Raw genomic sequence first — 18,729 nt, forward strand, 5'->3', positions numbered from 1 at the left:
TTAAACTGCACTGTAACTTTTATCCTCTTTTTTTTTTTTTATAGCTTGCTTAATGTTTTAATGACTGTTTTTAATGTTTTAATCACTGTTCTTAATTGTTTTTAAATGTGCTTTTCTTTTGCCTTATGTTTCGATGCTTTTAATGGTTTCATTTGAAGCACTTTGAATTGCCTTGTTGTTCAAATGTGCTCTACAAATGCATTTAATCTGCTCTCATGCATCTAATTTCTTTTCTATATTTTTAAATGTTCCTTTATATCTGTTTTCATGTCAAACACTGCATGTAATTCTCTGGCTGTGAAGCACTTTGAGCTGCATTACTTGTATGAAAGGTGCTCAACAAATAAAGTTTGTAATGATTATAAACCGGATTGAAATTCCTTGTGTTTTTCTAAACGACTTGCTTGATTCGGAATCACGAGCCGCTGTAACATAAAATCCCCACAGTCCTTGAAAGCAGCAGGGATGCTGCTCCGGATCCCGACCGCCCTGCTGGCAGGTTGCTGTCTGACGGAGCAGCGCAGCACCGTGCGGGTCGGTCCGTGGAGGACGTCCCACCCTGTCCGACACCAGCCGAGGACCGCGTGGGGTTTTATTTGAACGGCTCTTGCACCAGCGGGACGAAACTTCCAAACTTTGTCGAGATGACGACGCGGTCGGAGAGAGAAAAAGCGCAGAAACTGAACGAGCAGCATCAGGCCATCCTGTCTAAGCTGCTGAGAGAGGAGGACAACAAGTTCTGCGCTGACTGCGAGGCTAAAGGTGAGTCCGGCGGCCTCCCGCTGGGACGTCGGTGTCACACGTGTGTTTGTGTAAAGAGATGAAATGATGACAGCTAACGTGTCGCTAAAGCTAGCAACAGACTGCCTCGTCCTCCTGATGGAGTCTGTCATCCTTCAGCCTCGTTTCAACACCGAGTGTCATCATGACCAAACATTGATCTTTTAATTCTGCATGTTCGTGTTGCACAACGCAGACCGGGTCAAACTGGAGCTTATTCAGCAAGAAATAGGAGAAATTGGAATAGTATTGAGCGACATTTGTTCACGTAACCGCAATAATAAACAACTTCCGCTAAGCGTTTTTCAAAGTAAAATGTAGCTTTTGCATTATATGGGTTTAATCAACTAAAACAACAATAACAATAATGGAAGGCAGACTAATATAAATATAAATATATATATTCAGAAACAAAATTACATCTTAGTTTTACCAACACTGCTACGTTTTATTTCCTTCTGATATTCGCTCATAAATGAACACACACATCAGACAAATGTCACACTGAGCAACGTGTGGACTTCATTGTGTAAGGGTTTCTATGCTTTATGAGAAAGAAAGAAAAACGGATGCAAACGTTTTTCCTTTTTTCGTGTATAAAAGCTTAAAAATGAGATTTTATATTTATTGTATATTTTTATTTTCCTTTGTGTTTGCGCAAAATACTCGGCCGCGCTTTTACTTTGAAATTGAAGGGCTTGTAGTTCCGGTATAACATTGCGTAAATGTGGTGAATTTGTGGCACTTTTCGCCCGACAGTATCGATGTCACGTCCTTGACTGGATTATTTATGAGCGGAAAACGTGCGTGTTTCGTGTAGACAACATTACATTACAGGTGTAGTTCGCTCGCGAGACGCCTCGCGCAGAAGAACACGTCATCACCAGGTGCTGGAGGTCGGTGCCGGCTGCAGACAACACCTTGCCCCTGGCACGCGATGCCATCGTGCGGGGCAAAACCACCCAACCAAAGTCCATTCAGAAAATTGAACGTTTAATATTCCCTTCCACAGAGTGTCAGACACAGTTTAATGGAAGAGTTTTCATAAAACCTTACGAACTGGCCCTCAATTCGGCATACATCCGCTGCATCAAACAGTTATGCATTTCACTCAGGGAAACTATGAAAATGGCATTGCCTTGACTAACTGAGCGGTATCAAGTACAAATGAAATAATAATCCAATAATGTTGTGCGCTGTTGATGAAGCATGACATGAATTCGAGTATTGCCTCAAGTGGAAGCATTCAAATTCCCAGTCTTTTGAGTGGAGTTTGAACGGCTCGTATCGGGGCTACCTATGACTGAGATTAAATGCCTTTTGCGTCATCACGGCGCCCGTGCTCCATCTGACCACCGTAATCTGTTGTATCACAACTCCCTTAGTCACGATTTGCTTATGCTTGCTGCTGATGCTGCTTTCTTTTTTCCAATTTCATTTTTTCTCATTATTTGTTTGTTTTTATCTGCATCGTTGATGTTTATCTAGAAAGCCTTTCCTGATTCTGGTCTGGGTGTTGTCTCCATCAGGCTCATTGTGGAGGTCAAATGCACCTGAATCCTAAATGAGCCTGTTTTTTGAGAGAAAAGAGGCTGTTGGTTTGCCACTTCAGCTGCGGCCGTATACAAATCCCTTCAGCAGCATTCCTCTCCTACTGATTGCTGGCGTTATGCCTCTCGTACATACAATGTGCCCAAAACCAATATTAAAGCCCGCTTTACACGTTACATCAGATAAAACTACACATGACTGAATATTACCAGACATCATAGTTATTATTCACCATAATTACATTGACAGAGTTTTATTATTGACGTTGACGTCCAGGTGTTCCCCAACTATGATCCGTCTTTGGATGGTCTGAAATAACAACGTATGTGTGCACGATAAGTAAAACTAGCTTATACTTTTACATTAAATTGCATCATTCATTTGTTGTCTTTCGCAGTCTTTAACAGCCACCAAAGCTGTCAACTGTTGTCAACAGCTGGAAATAGTTAATCAACAAATTTTGTTTTTTTAACACCATTCAATTATTTTGCTTATGTTTCATCAAGAGCCCCGAATAAGTCGTGCTTCTTGGTGCATATATAGTCCATCTGCACACGCCATTTTATATCATTCGTATCCAGAGGCATTCACTCCGAAGGAGGCATATGAGGTGGTACACCTCCTTCGATACCTCCTTCGATTTTTGCTTTTGGCACATGGTATGTACAGGTGGAAAAGGAGCGGCATACCACCAGGGTTCACTACGGAGCTGTGGTTTACCGCTGCACCTGAAGTAGCCTACCAACAGCCACTTTTGGAGCGCTGCTGCCGTTCTGTTTGCAGAATGGCGTGCAGTCACCCTTTTATACCAAGTTATTATGAAGAACAAATACTTTATAGTAAATGAAAAACAAAAGCAAAATAGCTGACTCGAGCTTTTTTGCACATCACGCAGTCTTTTGGAGTTTTGCTCAGTTTTCTGGAGAAGTTGTCAGTTGATCTTGGATTTTCATTTTCTACTGTCCTCTTTTGTTTTTTTTCTCCACCTTGTAAGTGGAATAAATTGTACGTGGGGCTGTTCTATATGACCACCTGTTGTCATGTGAAAGTCCATACGTGGGTCGTGTGCTAACGACTGAACCAGCAGCAGGAACGCTGTGAGATAACGGCTGAAAGCTTTGGGAACAACAAATAAGGTCGACCTTGCGTTGAGAGCTGTTTATCTCAGTCGTTGAACAGACGTCATCGGCCGAGGAAGACAGTCAAATGTAGTTAAAGGTTCTGAAAAAGCTAGTAAGTAGACCTTGAGTTCATTTTTTTTTTTTTTTTTTTTGTCAAGCTACCGTTTCTAAGAACAAGAAAAGACTTTTCAAACACGACATCAAACTAATTTATATGATACGTTGACGTGGTTTGTTTTTGTGCACGCTGGTGGTTGTCGGGGTCTCAATCCTCTCTAACTCCTGGGAAACACGATTTTCTTTATTTTCTATTGTTCATTGTTATCAGCGTCGAGTCCTAAACAGCCAGAATGAATCATTAGTGGACATAAAAAAATGACCCAGTGACAAACGACACCGCTCTCCGTTATGTGCTGGTGTTTCGGTTTGAGTTTTTCCTTCAAGATGAGTTTCATAATGGCGACAATGATTTGATAATTTGCTGCTCTGCATTGTTAAATGTCAGCTGGTGTGTTTCTGCATGGAACGTCTGTGATATCGTGACTGAAATATGTCACCAGTGCCGTGACTGAGCGTTTCCACGTGTGATGAACCAGGTTTCATAGGTCACACAGTGAAGACGTCCCATCGACCTGCAGGGGGCAGCATTCTGTCATGGAGCTGCACAGATGTGTGTGTGCAGAGACTTGGGCAATATAGACGACAGCATATTTACAGATCTGCACATGAATGAGGGCAAAAGTGTGAAGTTGCATCCAAGCTAAGCTGCGTGATGGAATTTTGTTCATTGAAAAAACATTTTTTTTTTAAATGTATAATATTGCTAAAAAGGGATGAGTTTTTAATTCAGTGCTTGGTCTTTCCTCAGCTGTTCTCTGAAACTGAAACTGAATGTTTTTTTTGAAGATTTCAACACTGTCGAAAAATTGCAACAGAATGATTATGCATTTTAAAACAAAAAAATTCTGCATTTTTTTTATACTAGATCTGAGGGATGGGTGATGTCTACCAGACTGGAGTATAACACGGTCTGTGTCTGATCACGGTGGACGACGGGGGTGCGCTGCTGCAAACTTTTTGGTTTTTTTACATGTTAAGTGTTGCCTTCTGTGCGAGTTGACATACATCGGTAATTTCTTTACACTTTACATAAATGTCAGAAGATTCAAACAGCGTCGTGCTTCATCCTCCACGGCGGCTTGAAAAGCTCTGAGACACTTTAATGCTCCTTAAAATAAATTCTCACTACAATCAGCAAAATGTATCTTCACAAAATTGTGGCGCTCTGCTTTGCTGTTAGAATTGCATCATTTCTTTGTATCACAAAATGTGCATCGCTGCATTCACAGTTGACACTGAGCAGCTCTCTCGTTCTGGTTTTGTGACTCCTTCCTCCTCTCGTCTCTCGAGTTGTCACATATTTATGTACTTGTTTATTTGTGTGTTCGTTTTGCGTTTTAGAGCAGAGACGTGAGATCCGATCACAAGCGGTTAACTCGAGACGCATGAATCTGCTTAGCTACAGGCGCCTCCCCGTTGGTGACCTCAAGCAAACTTATGATGCTAAAATACCCCTGAACTTTGAACTCTGACCTCGGAGCTGTTAACTCACGCAGTTCACACAGGTGGGAGTCTGTTGCTCGCCCTCTTCTCTGTAGATGTAGATTAAAGGAAACTCCTGACATTTACTGCAACACATTAAGCGTCATTATTGTACCGAACACTTCCAAGCTTAAAACAATTTTTTGTGGGCTTTTTGATGTGCACATATATTTTAATATATAGCACAGGTGACAGATATTTAAATATCCAAAGGGTGTCTTCAGCATCAGCCTCAGCAGCACAGACAATGGACGTGACAACGATTGTAATGTGTGTATTCAATGAGCGGTCACACGTGGTTGTAACGGCTCTTTGGTTGTTGCTATAGCGATCCAAGCAACGTTCAAGGACCCTTTTGGTGGTGTCCTGTTCTGCTTTCATGGCATCTGTTCGCTATGTAGTCCCGTGTAGTGTTCAATGGCTTGATGCTTTGTTGACCTTTGACCCCTTTCGAAACCAGAGACGGCAGCGACTTGGTTTGATTTGAGTTAAATTTCCACGTGTTGCCTGTGATAGGCTCACGAACCAGGAAGTCGGACACGGTTCATCTTCCAATAAAATGCCTGTCGTAACATAATACATGTATATGAACCTTGACAACAGTTGCTTACAGCAAATACATGTTATAATCTTAGATAATCTGAAAAAGAAAGCAAAACATGCATATTTAAAACTTAAACCTAAAAAGTTATAAAACTGAACGAGCAGCTGACGTTACAGAACTTTACAAAGCTCTCATTGTTCACAAGTCTTTGTTAAAGTCAAGTCTTCACTCAGTTCATTTCCAGCTTCATGTTCTTCCCACAGAGATAAATGTCATCTAATGTTTCCTGTCACTGCTGATTCATATTCAGACTATAAATGATCAGAACAGCTGATCATCCAAACAGTTTTTATTGAAGTGCATGAAAACTGATGTTCTGATTTGTTTTCTGCATCAGTCGGAAACTCTGCTGCCTGAAGCCCGTTTCCTCGTGTCAGTTATACAGCAGCATCCCGCCGTGCACCCTCTGAGTCATACAACGATTGTAATGTGTGTATTCAATGAGCGGTCACACGTGGTTGTAACGGCTCTTTGGTTGTTGCTATAGCGATCCAAGCAACGTTCAAGGACCCTTTTGGTGGTGTCCTGTTCTGCTTTCATGGCATCTGTTCGCTATGTAGTCCCGTGTAGTGTTCAATGGCTTGATGCTTTGTTGACCTTTGACCCCTTTCGAAACCAGAGACGGCACAGCTATTTTTATTCAAACAATATATAGATGATATGCCTCATAAAGCCAAAGTCTGAAAGAGCTGCAATCCTTTTATTTAGTGCGGAGTTTCAGAGAATTTGGGTTTTATACTGGAAGTTAGCGAGTGCAAAATGACGATTTATAGAAACCAGTTAACTGTAAAGAGATCATTCCCATTGATTTTAGTTGAAAGATCACAAAAGTAAAGTTAATATTTATTGAGTGCCACTTAGGTTAGCAGAAAGTAATAATATTATGCAGAAACCACCTGATTTGTAACAACATCAAAACATTTTCTGTAAGTGACCATCAGTGATGAGTAGATCAGATCAACAAGTGAATAACAGTTAACATCAAATTATTAATAATATTTATGTGGAATTGATATTTTAAAGAGTGCAGTTTCCAAATTCAAAAGCAGAAGCTGAACATTTGATCATTGTATATCAAAACTGACATTTGAAAGATGTTTGAAATCCAAACCCTCTGTGATTTATCTTCAGCTCACATAATTAGGTTTTTAATACTTGTACAAACGTAGTGTGATGACTCCTTTTATCATCAAAATCTGATCCGTAACAATTGAGAAGTCCAGAGGATTCGGTTCATGTGAGGGAGTCAGCTGGAGGACAGTGAGCCACGTCGCTCCAGGGGCCACAAATCAGCCACGCATCATGAGGCCCACTTAAACATAGAAACTTTCAAAACTTTGAATCGACTTGTTATTACATCCAGCCTTTACGCATTTAGTTCATTTTTAAAAAGGGTCTCGGCAGCAGTTTGGCTGGACTGTAGAAGAGCGGCTGTTATAATGACAACTGTTGCTGATGAATGTAATTAGCTGTTGATGCTCAATGAATTCACAAATTTTCCCCCAAAAATGAAGCTGAAATGATTCAAACCGATGCCCGTAACATAAACCAGCGTGTTTGTTTACTTCGTTCCACGAGGAGGTCATTTTGAGAAGAAATGGGTATTTCAGGCTCTTTGTAGTTTTCAGGTCTTTATTTATTAGAAATTGTCACTTATATTCTCTCCCTTAATGTTACATCAGAGTTTGAACTGGAGCTGAAAGGATTAGTGCAGTGGTTCCCATACTGTGGTTGGAGTACCACTGATGGTCCACAGGAACCTTACTGAAAGGTCAAAAATGGTTTAAACAGTTGTCAAGTAATTTAATTTGTTATATCACAGTTATTACATGCATCACATTACAATGATGTAATAGTTAACAATCATGTAAATATTTTGGAAATATAAGGTGATGTCCAATCACAGACTGAATACAAACGTGTTCGTAGCTTCCGGGTCTGAAAAATGGTTCCGATGCTGAAGTGCCTTAAACTGCAATACCACCAAGTGCCAGTAGAGGTCGGCTCCAAAAAGCCTCCTATTCAACTTCTCATGAAATTTGAAGTCAATAAATTTTTTCCCACAAGCTGTCATGGTTTTGCTAGCTATAGTTGCTCCTTCTTATTAAAATAACATTATATTAAATAAAATTATATTAGAATAGGCCTCAAAAAGGTGTGTATGAACACATCCCGTCCAGGATGTTTGTGACGTTCCTGCTGCTCCGTGGTTTTCATTTCTTCTTATACAAGTGTGACTAAGTGGCTAAAAAGGTAAAGTAAGGATTTATTTCTCTGCAACATACAAGAATGAAAACATTGATTTTGCCTGAAGCGGAGTCCAGATTGTTTTGTCAACTTTTTAAATCGACCGTCTTCTGGCCTGAATATGAAAAAAGTCTCCGCTGGATGCAGCGCAGCACAAAACCCGGCAGAGGCTGTGGATTAACGTTCATCGATTTTTAAAAGAAGCCTTCGCTCCGCGGCTGATTGACCACTCGGAGAACAGAGCTCTGCACCGATTGATCAGTTTGTTTTAGACTTTGGCGCGACCAGATACCATCTATCGAGCTGCCTGCTGCAGTTGGGGGTGTCGGGGTGTGTAGGTGTCGGGGTGGGGTGGGGGGGTGGTCGCCCGGCTACGACCGCTGCAGTGTGGTGACTCACCTGAGCCGCTCAGCTGTAATTCCATCCTCAATCCTGCCTTCTGTTCACACACACACACACACACACACACACACACACACACACACACACACACACACACACACACACACACACACACACACACTGCCCCACATTTCCTCCGTGTGTGTGTGTGACAGAGAGAGAGAGAGATGGAGTCCTTATTGATTGCAATTTCCATTTCCCCGTCCTCTCAGGCATCTCAGTCTGTCCACTACTTAAGAGTCAAGACTATAATTTTCACCTTTAGTTTTAACAATATCCTTTCACCAATGTGATTCAGATGCTACACACACACACACACACACACACACACACACACACGGCCTGGCTGTGTGTCAGTAATATGATTTGTGGCGGGCGCTGCTCTGTGCTGGCACAGCAGATCTTGGCGAGCACCCGCGGGGCACTCAGCGCTTTGACGACCTGTCCTTGGTACCGCTCTTCTGCCCCACACATAAAATACTGGCACACACACACACATGCACGCACGCACGCACGCACAATCCGATTTGGAACCAGAAGCTCACACACATTTGAAAGGTGTGAAGGGCAGGTTGGTTTTGCAGCGTCCTGTTGGAGGCTGCAGCTTCAGGATTTAGTGCTTCAGCTTCACACAGTTACTGTTGGGGGACTTTTCTACTCATCTTTATAGATGTGAGAAATGCAATGCAAGATGAGTGTGGTTCTGTTTTCGGTGTTAAAGCATCTAAAGTAATATAACGGAGGGAGATGTCCATGGACATGTTGCCTTTGTTGTTTTTTAGTTTCAGAAATTGTTGACTATAAATCATGCTTCAAAAGGTTAAGGTTAAATTGAGCTAACATTTATTGGAGCGCTGAAGATGTTCAGATAAATATATTATATTATTGTCATTTCTATTACATAATAATAGATAACTGAGTGAGAAGTTTTTTTTTTTTGCATTTTGGATGAAAAATGACTTTTAGTGATTTATGTTGTATTTCATTTTTTTTAAAGTCCTGTCAATCTCTTTTACTTTCTGTGGCAGTTTTCCCTAAACCTGTTTATCCCTGCTGATGGTTGTAAATCCAAAGAGGATCACAAATATGTAGTTTTTATTCCGAGCAGCTAGAAACAGGAGAAAATGGTTCAGTTCAGTCCCACACACGCTGTCCAGCAGAAGGAGTCCAAATAAACAACAGTGTGTGTTTATGATAATGATGGAACATAGTAATCAACAATTTTTGACAGCAACCAGCTGTGAATACATACAACTTTGGCCTATTAATTAGTTCATCTTTGGTTAGTGACATATAGAATAAAACCTGAATCTCCTTCACCACCTTTTATCACCAGCAGGTGGAATCATTTCTTCACTTTATTCATCCATCTGTGGTTTTTAGGTGGAGGTCGAAGTTCCATATATTTATTTCCTGTAGAAAAAACCTATTGAGATAAACATCACGACAAATTGTAGAGCTGATATTTTATTTCTGGTTTTGCTGCGTCCCCGGTGTCCATCCCTCCGCCTGCTCTGGTCTTTATTACCTCTGATGATGTTTTTTTTTTTTACCTTGTATCCATCTGTCCTGATTTATGGACCGTCGGCACCGTAATGTCCCTCCATTTGTCAGAGTCCAGACAATAAGAGGAGATGATGAGTTTTTATCTTCCTCTTGTTATTCTAAAGAGGAAACACAGCGTCTGTCCACTCCTCCTCTTCTTCCTCATCACTGACACTGAATTACTGTGGTGGGCCAGCAGGGGGCAGCACAGTGCTTCTTTATTTCCCGCTCACGGTCTCCGCTCGTGGTTCTGCCCCCTCCTCCTCCTCCTCCTCCTCCTCCTCCTCCTCCTCCTCCCACCGGCACCGGAGGTTCTGGCAGCCTCTCCGTGATTTACTAAGAGCACATTTTATTAATGAGGAAATGGAGGTTGTTAACCTTCTTTAAAGGAGGATCTCGCTGAATTTCAGCTTATCTCAGCCGTGGCTCCATTCAGTCTTCATTCAGTGATATCAGCAGTTGTTTCTTGTTCCTAGAAGTAAAAAAGCAGCAGAATTAAAGTGGTTTCATACTGACAAACATTATTAAAGAATGTATTACAGCAAGATTCAAGCCTTCAAGGTGTTTTATAGGAGATTAGTTTGACAAAATGGTGCAGAGTGGAAAAGAAATGAAAAAGACGATTCCAATAAAAGAAGAGAAGAAGGTGGGAGGTGTTTGTCAGATGGAGTTCTGGTTACTACATTATGTTTAAAATTGTTCAAATACTTGGTTAAAAATTCTTTTAAATAAATAATGACGGTGGTTGAGCTCATTGTTTGATCCAAAGTGTAAAGATGGTTCAAGTCAGTCCAACGATGTGGAATAAAACCTACGAGATTTCAGATTAATTTTAGGTTAAGGTTAAATTGAGCTAACATTTATTGGAGCGCTGAAGATGTTCAGATAAATATATTATATTATTGTCATTTCTATTATATAATAATAGAAAACTGAGTGAGAGGGTTTTTTTTTTTGCATTTTGGATGAAAAATGACTTTTAATGATTTATGTTGTATTTCATTTTTTTAAAAGTCCTGTCAATCTCTTTTACTTTCTGTGGCAGTTTTCCCTAAACCTGTTTATCCCTGCTGATGGTTGTAAATCCAAAGAGGATCACAAATATGTAGTTTTTATTCCGAGCAGCTAGAAACAGGAGAAAATGGTTCAGTTCAGTCCCACACACGCTGTCCAGCAGAAGGAGTCCAAATAAACAACAGTGTGTGTTTATGATAATGATGGAACATAGTAATCAACAGTTTTTGACAGCAACCAGCTATGAATACATACAACTTTGGCCTTTTAATTAGTTCATCTTTGGTTCGTGACATATAGAATAAAACCTGAATCTCCTTCACCACCTTTTATCACCAGCAGGTGGAATCATTTCTTCACTTTATTCATCCATCTGTGGTTTTTAGGTGGAGGTCGAAGTTCCATATATTTATTTCCTGTAGAAAAAACCTATTGAGACAAACAGAGAGCTAGGGATAACTTAGCGGGAATCCCAGCAAATACATACATACATACATATGTATATGTATCATACATGTATATATATATATATATATACATACGTATATATATATATATATATATGCATATATATAGCATATATATAGCATTATTAGTGCTGCAGGAGTCAAGTCTTTGTTTCTCTGTATAATATTGTAAAGTCTTGCTGTAAGGACTTTAATATGTTAAGTGCCATGAAATAACCTATGTTGTGATTTGGCGCTATATAAATAAAATTGAATTGAATTGAAGTCAGGCATGATTTAAGTCCACAAAGTCTGCTTCTTTCTGCGGTAAAGCTTTAAAATTTACTCTGTCCCTCAGGAAGGAAGCAGGTCCGGTTTCTCGCCGCAGACTTTTGTTTCTTTCTCATAAATATTGATCCAATAACCTAGCGGGAATCCCAGCAAATACATTTATATGTTCCCTATTCATTGTTTTTTTTCTCTTACTTATTTGTTGCTTTAAAGCATCTTCACACCAACTCCAAACAGTTGTCGACAATTTGGAAACAGCAGATCAAGAAGTGTCAATCACCCAAGCGGCAACCAGCAGTGATGTCACCCGAACGGCCGTTATGAAGCCTCCAGTTCAGATTCTGTCCGTCACCATCTTTGCTAGTTCGGAGCAGGAAGTGACCATATTTGGAGGAGCTAGGGGAGGAGTCAGCAGTGGATCTGACTGATCTGATTGGAAACCTGACGATACTACGTCCCGCCCACCGATAGCTATAACCTGACTTCACCACAGGCCTGTCAATCAAACAGACACGCCCCCAAAAACAGGTCTTCTTGAATCTTCTTTTCTAATGAATGAGGGATTATTTTCAGATGGACCTCCAGAAAACTAATAAGAAGGAGTGACTTTAGCTAACAACACCGAGATAACTGATGGACACATTTTATTCACTTTGGATTTGATGAGAGAAGTTGAATGGGAGTCTATGGAGCCGGAGGCTTTTTGGAGCCGACCTCTAGTGGTACTCGCTGGTATTGCAGCTGAAGACACTTCTGGATCGGCCTAATTTTTCAGACCTGGAAGCTACGAACACTTTAATATCCGGTCTGTGGTTTTATATCCGGTCTGTGGTTTTATATCCGGTCTGTGGTTTTATATCCAGTCTGTGGTTTTATATCCAGTCTGTGGTTTTATATCCAGTCTGTGGCATCAGCGCTTGATCTCCGTGGAAGAGCGCTCCGTACCACACCTGACATCTGTGGTCACCGTCCCTACTTTACTGTCTCACACTTCCACGTGCACACACACACCCTTCAGTCGTTGTCCTGACTGTCCTCAGGTTGACAGTTGGGGCTTTAATTTCATGCTCAGCTGACTGCCCCCCCCCCCCGTTGGAAAGTTCCGCTGTCACTCATCAAAGCTCCAGGGTGTGTGTGTGTGTGTGTGTGTGTGTGTGTGTGTGTGTGTGTGTGTGTGTGTGTGTGTGCGCGTCTCAGCTGGGAGGACTCGCTTTGTTGGTCTCAGGGTGTTTTTCTGTTTCTATGTGAAAATGCACCGTGTGTGTGTGTGTCGGAGTGTATTTTTTATGCATAATTACTGAAATGTGTGTGTGCCTGTGATGTCGTGTTTATATGGCATCTTTGTGTCTGCAAGTGGGCGTGGCTCTGTGTGTGGCCTCCTTTATGGCCGTTGGATTTACCTGCATGTAAGTGCTCAGTCGTGTGTGTGTGTGTGTGTGTGTGCGAGTGAGTTAGTGAGAGAGAAGAGCTAATTTGTGTCTAATCAGGTCAGCAGTCTACAAATTAGCACTGGTGTGTTTGTAATGTGTGTGTGTGTGTGTGTGTGTGTGTGTGTCTGTGTGTGTGTGTGTGTGTGTGTGTGTGTGTGTGTGTGTGTGGACTGCAGGGCTCATGTCTACAGAGACAACTCAATTCAGACGTCTATTTTGGTCCAGACTTCAGTGTAAAGATGAATCCACAACAAAACAGTAACTGAATGTGAGTTATTGGCACGAGACGCAGACGACAGGTACTAAAACGTGGTAACCGGCGCTGCTGCTTATCTATCTGATGCTCAGTTCATAGTCATAAGTCACAGAGACACATCTGATTTAAAACAGGCCGTGCAGCCGACAGCAGCTCAAGAGATGCAGACCGGAGCAGTTGGTCAGGACTCATCCATCACAGTGGCCTTTAACGCTGCATAGCCTGTAAAACAACTACTGTTAAATTACACCTGCCACAAAAGTTTAACATGAATTCAATTCAGTTTTATTCATATCACGCCAAATCACAATACAGCTTAGTTCAGGGCACGTAACTTTAACCTGACTCTACACATTCTGCTGCCATAAAGGACCCAAAACATCTATTTTGTTACTGCTGGTCCAGATTTGATCTTTCAGGGGAGCTGTTCCCTTGTTGTGGAACATCTCTGCCACAGACAACCACAGTTATTCGGAGTTGAAATTGAGTTAAATTCACCTTAGGTGCAAACATATTGTAGTTTTACAACGGCTCCACATTTGATCCTCATACCAACCTCAAATTGAACCTTTTAAATGAAGTGACTCTGTTTCCAAACAAAGACGGGAGTGCAGTGAGATATTGGGATGAAGCAGCGAGCCTGATAACACGTGTACAAATATGTAAATCCACAGCTTACTTAAAGTTGGCCAGCAATCAGATTTTGCTGCAAGTCTGTAGCATATTTTTATACCCAGACGGGCAAATAACTGTTTATTATGTAATATTAGTATATATTTTGTTATGTAAGTAATATTTAGAGCAGAATCCAGAATGTTTTTTTGTGGTCAGAAGATCTAGATTGATGACACAGATGTGTTTTTGTCTGTGTGTGTGATTATCATTATCAGAACAACCCAATAGTCAGTTGAGGAAACAGGCTCCACTGGTGGTTAGTTGGAGGAGATAAGAGGGAGGGGCCATTTGAATAACAGCCAAGTGGTTCCCTGCGAATATCAAATTGTACTTTTTCTTGAAATGCACATTATGGCCACTGAGAGATGAATTAAAGAACGTTTATTAAGATCCGAGAAATAGTGAACGGTCGCTTTTTGTTTGTCAAATCTCCTTGTTGGGTCGTCCCGGTTAGCGGTGGTCAACGGTGGTCAACGGTGGTCAGAGGTGGTTAGCGGTGGTTAGCGGTGGTCAGCGACCCCAACTCACAACTCTAAAGTCTTGGTACCAGATACCGCAGGACACATTTAGAAGCTTGCGGAGTCCATGTCTACTGGTTTGTTTGATTTTAAGTTTGATTTTAAGTTTGACTTTAAATGGCTATAGTTTGGACAAACGAGACAAAAGGCATAATGAATGATTGTTGCGTTTTCTCCTGCCACAGCAAAATCTATAAAACCATTGAAAGTACCAAGTAATTGGCATCTGCTCGTGTTAATTAGGTTTTACTGAAACCTGAATCCCCATTTACAAGAACTTTCTGAAATCAAAGTGGGGACTAATCAGATACACTAAGTGACTCAGAGGTTCAGCTGGTCATCATCCACAGACACTGTTTAGAGTATCAAAAAGCATCAGTGCAGGCTGCTCAGTTTAGCATTTAGAGTATCAGATATTCACTTTTTTTGCAAAGTTGATTTTCTTAACAGAAATACTAGAGGACCAGAGGATAATAAGTGCTCATTTGGAAAGTTACTCTCAAGAAAACTTCGGTGTAATGTCCTGCAGTGCACTGAAAATTGATTTCCAGCCTCTGCCTGCATGCATAAAGAATATGTGGGAATACACATCTGCACTTTGTATGCCACTGTATGTCAATGAGAACCGAGCTGGGGCCGCTTCATGCATTCATTTTGGAATATTTTTGAGAGGTTAGAGAGAGCGGACCGATGTGCAGTCCAATAGATACCGACAGATATCCAGCAGATAGAGTCCAGCTTACAATGGCTGAGCTGCTTGATTTAGGCTTAACACTCAGTCATCCCTGCCTTAATGCTCCTTTAGGCCGTCTAGTGCATTAGTGCCACTGCATTAACAACACTGATGCTCTTACCCGAGACCAGGCGAGCCCACTGGACGGCACTCGCTCCCTCCTCTGCCATTCAGCCGGCACTGCCGCGCTGCCGTTACGTAGCCCGGATCCATAAAGAAGTTGAGCCTTTGCACTTACTGTGTTGAAAGTCGCTTTCAATCCTCGCACTGACAGAGAGTAAGCTCCGTGGACCGGAGAGGGACGGAGCCAACGATGACGCGGAGGGGCCGTCGCCACGAGCCCATTAAAATGATTTGACTGTCATTACTGCGCCGTCTCCCATTCATCCCCGTGGAGATTTGGCTGAGTTCGGCATGTTTTGTGGCACTTTAGACATGTTGGCTGAGGCATTCGAAGACAGATTTCTATGGGGAGCTTTTAACCTGAGTTCACTCAAAGAGGATGTTTTAAAGAGTTTCCCCGAGTTTGTTAGAGTGTGTTAATATTCTGGATTTCAGTGAGTTTAACTTTCCTTCACGTATGTCAAAATGCTGTGGCTCAATTTGCATACTTCTGTTCAGACTCTTATGTGAATTCGTGTCGTGTCTCAGATCGCCGTCCTGCACTTACCAGAAAATAACTGAAACATTTGAATGCATCACTTGCCGACATATCTGCTGACTTTGTTTAGTTACTTTACCTAAAAACGAAGCTGTTTTTTGGTGCCCACTGTTTCACGCTCACAATAAACTCACTGATGGTTTCTATCCAACAGTATTATAGTGCCACCGCGGTTTGAAATCACTTCTGAGGTCCCTCCTTTTCTGTTGAACATGAAAAGTTTTACACTCAGTTTGTGGACCTGTATGAGTGAACAATCCTGGTGCTAATACTGCGCTGCATGTTTCCATACTTAATGCACTGAAAATAACAAGCACACAAGTTTCCCGTCTGAGCCAGAGCGCCGACTGGATTCTCCAACAGTGACTGAAACACCCTTTTATTTGTGAGATTGACAGAAACTGCGTCTGACAATTTTTCAACTCTTCTGAGAAGAAAAATCCGACGATCACCCATTTTGGTTTGTGGAGGTGTGAAAGTCAGGCAGGGCTTTACAAAGCTGCTCCTTTCTTTCTTTTTCATCATGAGAAAGTGTCTGAAGATCTGTAGAGACTTCCAACAGGCTACGATGGCAGGCTTTTTGTCAGTCTTTGAATTGTGATCAGGTGAAGAATCCTTTACCTTCAGACACGCCATACGTGCTCCGTTGTTTGAGGCATGCTGAGGATGCTTCTGCTGTCCTGCAGTCAATTCAGAGGCTTTTCCACTCTGATGAGAGCAGGAGGACCTGTGGGGCAGCAGCTCTGTTACCACATCTGTCTGGCAGTGTTAAAAACAGTAGGTGTCTGAGTTCAGACAGAAGTAGACAAAACCAGAATCGGATTTCTGTCTGGTAATCTGCTGAAATATAATATTTTAGTTTTTACATGCTCTAGCCTGCTAATTGAGCTGAAATGAGAACCTTAAGGCATTTAAAGTCACATTTCATTATCCATGTAGAATGAATGAAGAAAGAGCATTGTTCTTATATGTTGGTGATTACAAAGGAGACACATCTGAATATATTAATTTGGTAAAAAGCTGCACAGTAAGGCCATCTCTCTACATGTAGACAGGATCCATTCACTTATGCGTTCAAACTCTGAGCCTTGTTTTTGATTGGTTCTCTCGTTTAAATTTGTACCGCCTCTCGACCGCCAATCACATTATTGTGCATTTCACTAGTTTCTAAACCATACTTGGGGTTTGGCGAACAGCCAGTTCTTTAGATGGTCCGTTAGCTCGCCAGGGGAAAGGTCAGAGAGTATTTTGAAGATACTGAATGCCGTCTCGGAAGTAAATCTGCAGGACTCTGGTTCAGACAGTTGCTTGTGGAATAATTCCAAATTTCCCTCGCTCCTCTCAACAGAGATCGCACGATTGTGTGTCAACAAGAATCAAAGTCTCGTCTTTGTCTGCCTGGAGGTTCCTCACTTCATTTTGTTCTGTGCGGCACTCTCATGGCCTCCTTTCTTCTTCTCTGCCGGGCTTTTATGTAACCCCATGTTGGTTATTTTTGCAGTGGCCTCGTGTCTCGCAAGCAAAGACACAAACTCCAATTAAACTTTTCAGAACTGGCTTATTCAAACTCGAAGCTGCTTTCAATGAGTTAAAAACTCATCACGCTTAATCACGCTGACTTGTAATTGAAGCTATCACTAAATGAGAGAAAATGTATGCAATGAAAGTACAAGAATTTTCTGTCTTTAAAGACTGAAATTTCAACAAGTCTGTAGCAATTAGTTGAACGTTGATTAAATGCAAAGTTTCTGCACATATTTCTGCATTCTTGTGCTTTTGTATTGCTTTTAAAGCACATGAACTGTAATCAATAAATGTTATTCGCCACACTGGGCTCCTTCATTGAGATGCATTGAAGGGATTTAGGATGTTACTACTTCCTGAACAGTTTTGATAAGAATGCCTTCAAAATCTCTCCGGATAACCTAAAATGTGTACGTTCTGAAACTGAATTAGACGTTTTCTCCAAAGTACGAAGAGGCTTTAAATGTTTGTGCTGGTTTATCTTTCCACATTAACTTTGGAGGTTCTGCTTACCTCTGATAGACTTCTGTACCTGCGTGCTGCAGCACTTTCTAGAAATCCTTCGTCAGTCAAACAGTTTGTTCAAGCTGCAACTTCTGAGCTTCTGTAGATGGGACTGTTCGACCGTGGTGGACATCACTGCTGCTACCGACTTACTGCTTTCTAACCAACTCCTTCCAAAGCAGATCTCTAATCACATAAATGGTGAGATGGTGTTCACTTATGTAGCGCTTTATCACCGGAGTGGTCTCGAAGCCATTTCCCATTCAGCCATTCACACACATTCACACACTAGTGAAGCTGAGCTGCCATCAGGAACACATTCACATCAAGGGCAACTAGGGGTTCAGTGTTTTGCCCGAGGACACTTTGGCATGTGAACGGGAGGTGCTGGGGATCGAACCGCCAACCTTTGGATTAGTGGGCGACCCGCTCTACCGGTAGAGTAAAAGCCCAAATATCCACTTTTTAGTAAAACCGCTACGGTGATGAAGCGCTATACAAGTGCAGACTATTTACCGGTTTACCAGATAGCCTCAGTTCTTGGTGTCGTGGATTCCACATGATGTTGGAAACATTCCTTTAAGAATCTGCTCCATGTCGACGTGGCTGCATCACATCGTCCATGCTGCCAGTCTCCTGTTCAACCACATGACATGAGTGTTTCATTCAGGTCTGATGACCGGGGAGGCCACTGCAGTCCACCAAATTCACTGCCAGCATCATGAAAGCAGTTAGTGACGTCCTTTGTGACATTATCATGCTAGGAGTAGCCATTAGAAGATGGAAAACTGTGGCCGTAAAGGGATCCACGTGGTCAGCGATCAT

At 41.7% G+C, this 18,729-nt stretch overlaps 1 protein-coding gene across 8 annotated transcripts in view; it reads left to right on the top strand.

The window, feature by feature from the left end:
- The first annotated feature begins 477 nt into the window (after nucleotides 1-477).
- LOC138213582 (stromal membrane-associated protein 1-like) overlaps nucleotides 478-18,729 on the top strand; it is a 115,851-nt gene continuing 97,599 nt past the window's right edge. For all 8 annotated transcript variants that reach the window (XM_069174794.1, XM_069174795.1, XM_069174797.1 and 5 more), the window contains exon 1: nucleotides 478-762. In XM_069174794.1, coding sequence (XP_069030895.1) covers nucleotides 645-762 — 118 coding nt within the window. In that variant the 5' untranslated portion in view covers nucleotides 478-644. The remainder of the gene's footprint in view (nucleotides 763-18,729) is intronic.

This window comes from Embiotoca jacksoni, unplaced genomic scaffold (assembly GCF_022577435.1).
Source record: "Embiotoca jacksoni isolate LCO1_2020_lvr unplaced genomic scaffold, fEmbJac1.0.p SCAF_61, whole genome shotgun sequence".
NCBI classification, from domain to species: domain Eukaryota; kingdom Metazoa; phylum Chordata; class Actinopteri; family Embiotocidae; genus Embiotoca; species Embiotoca jacksoni.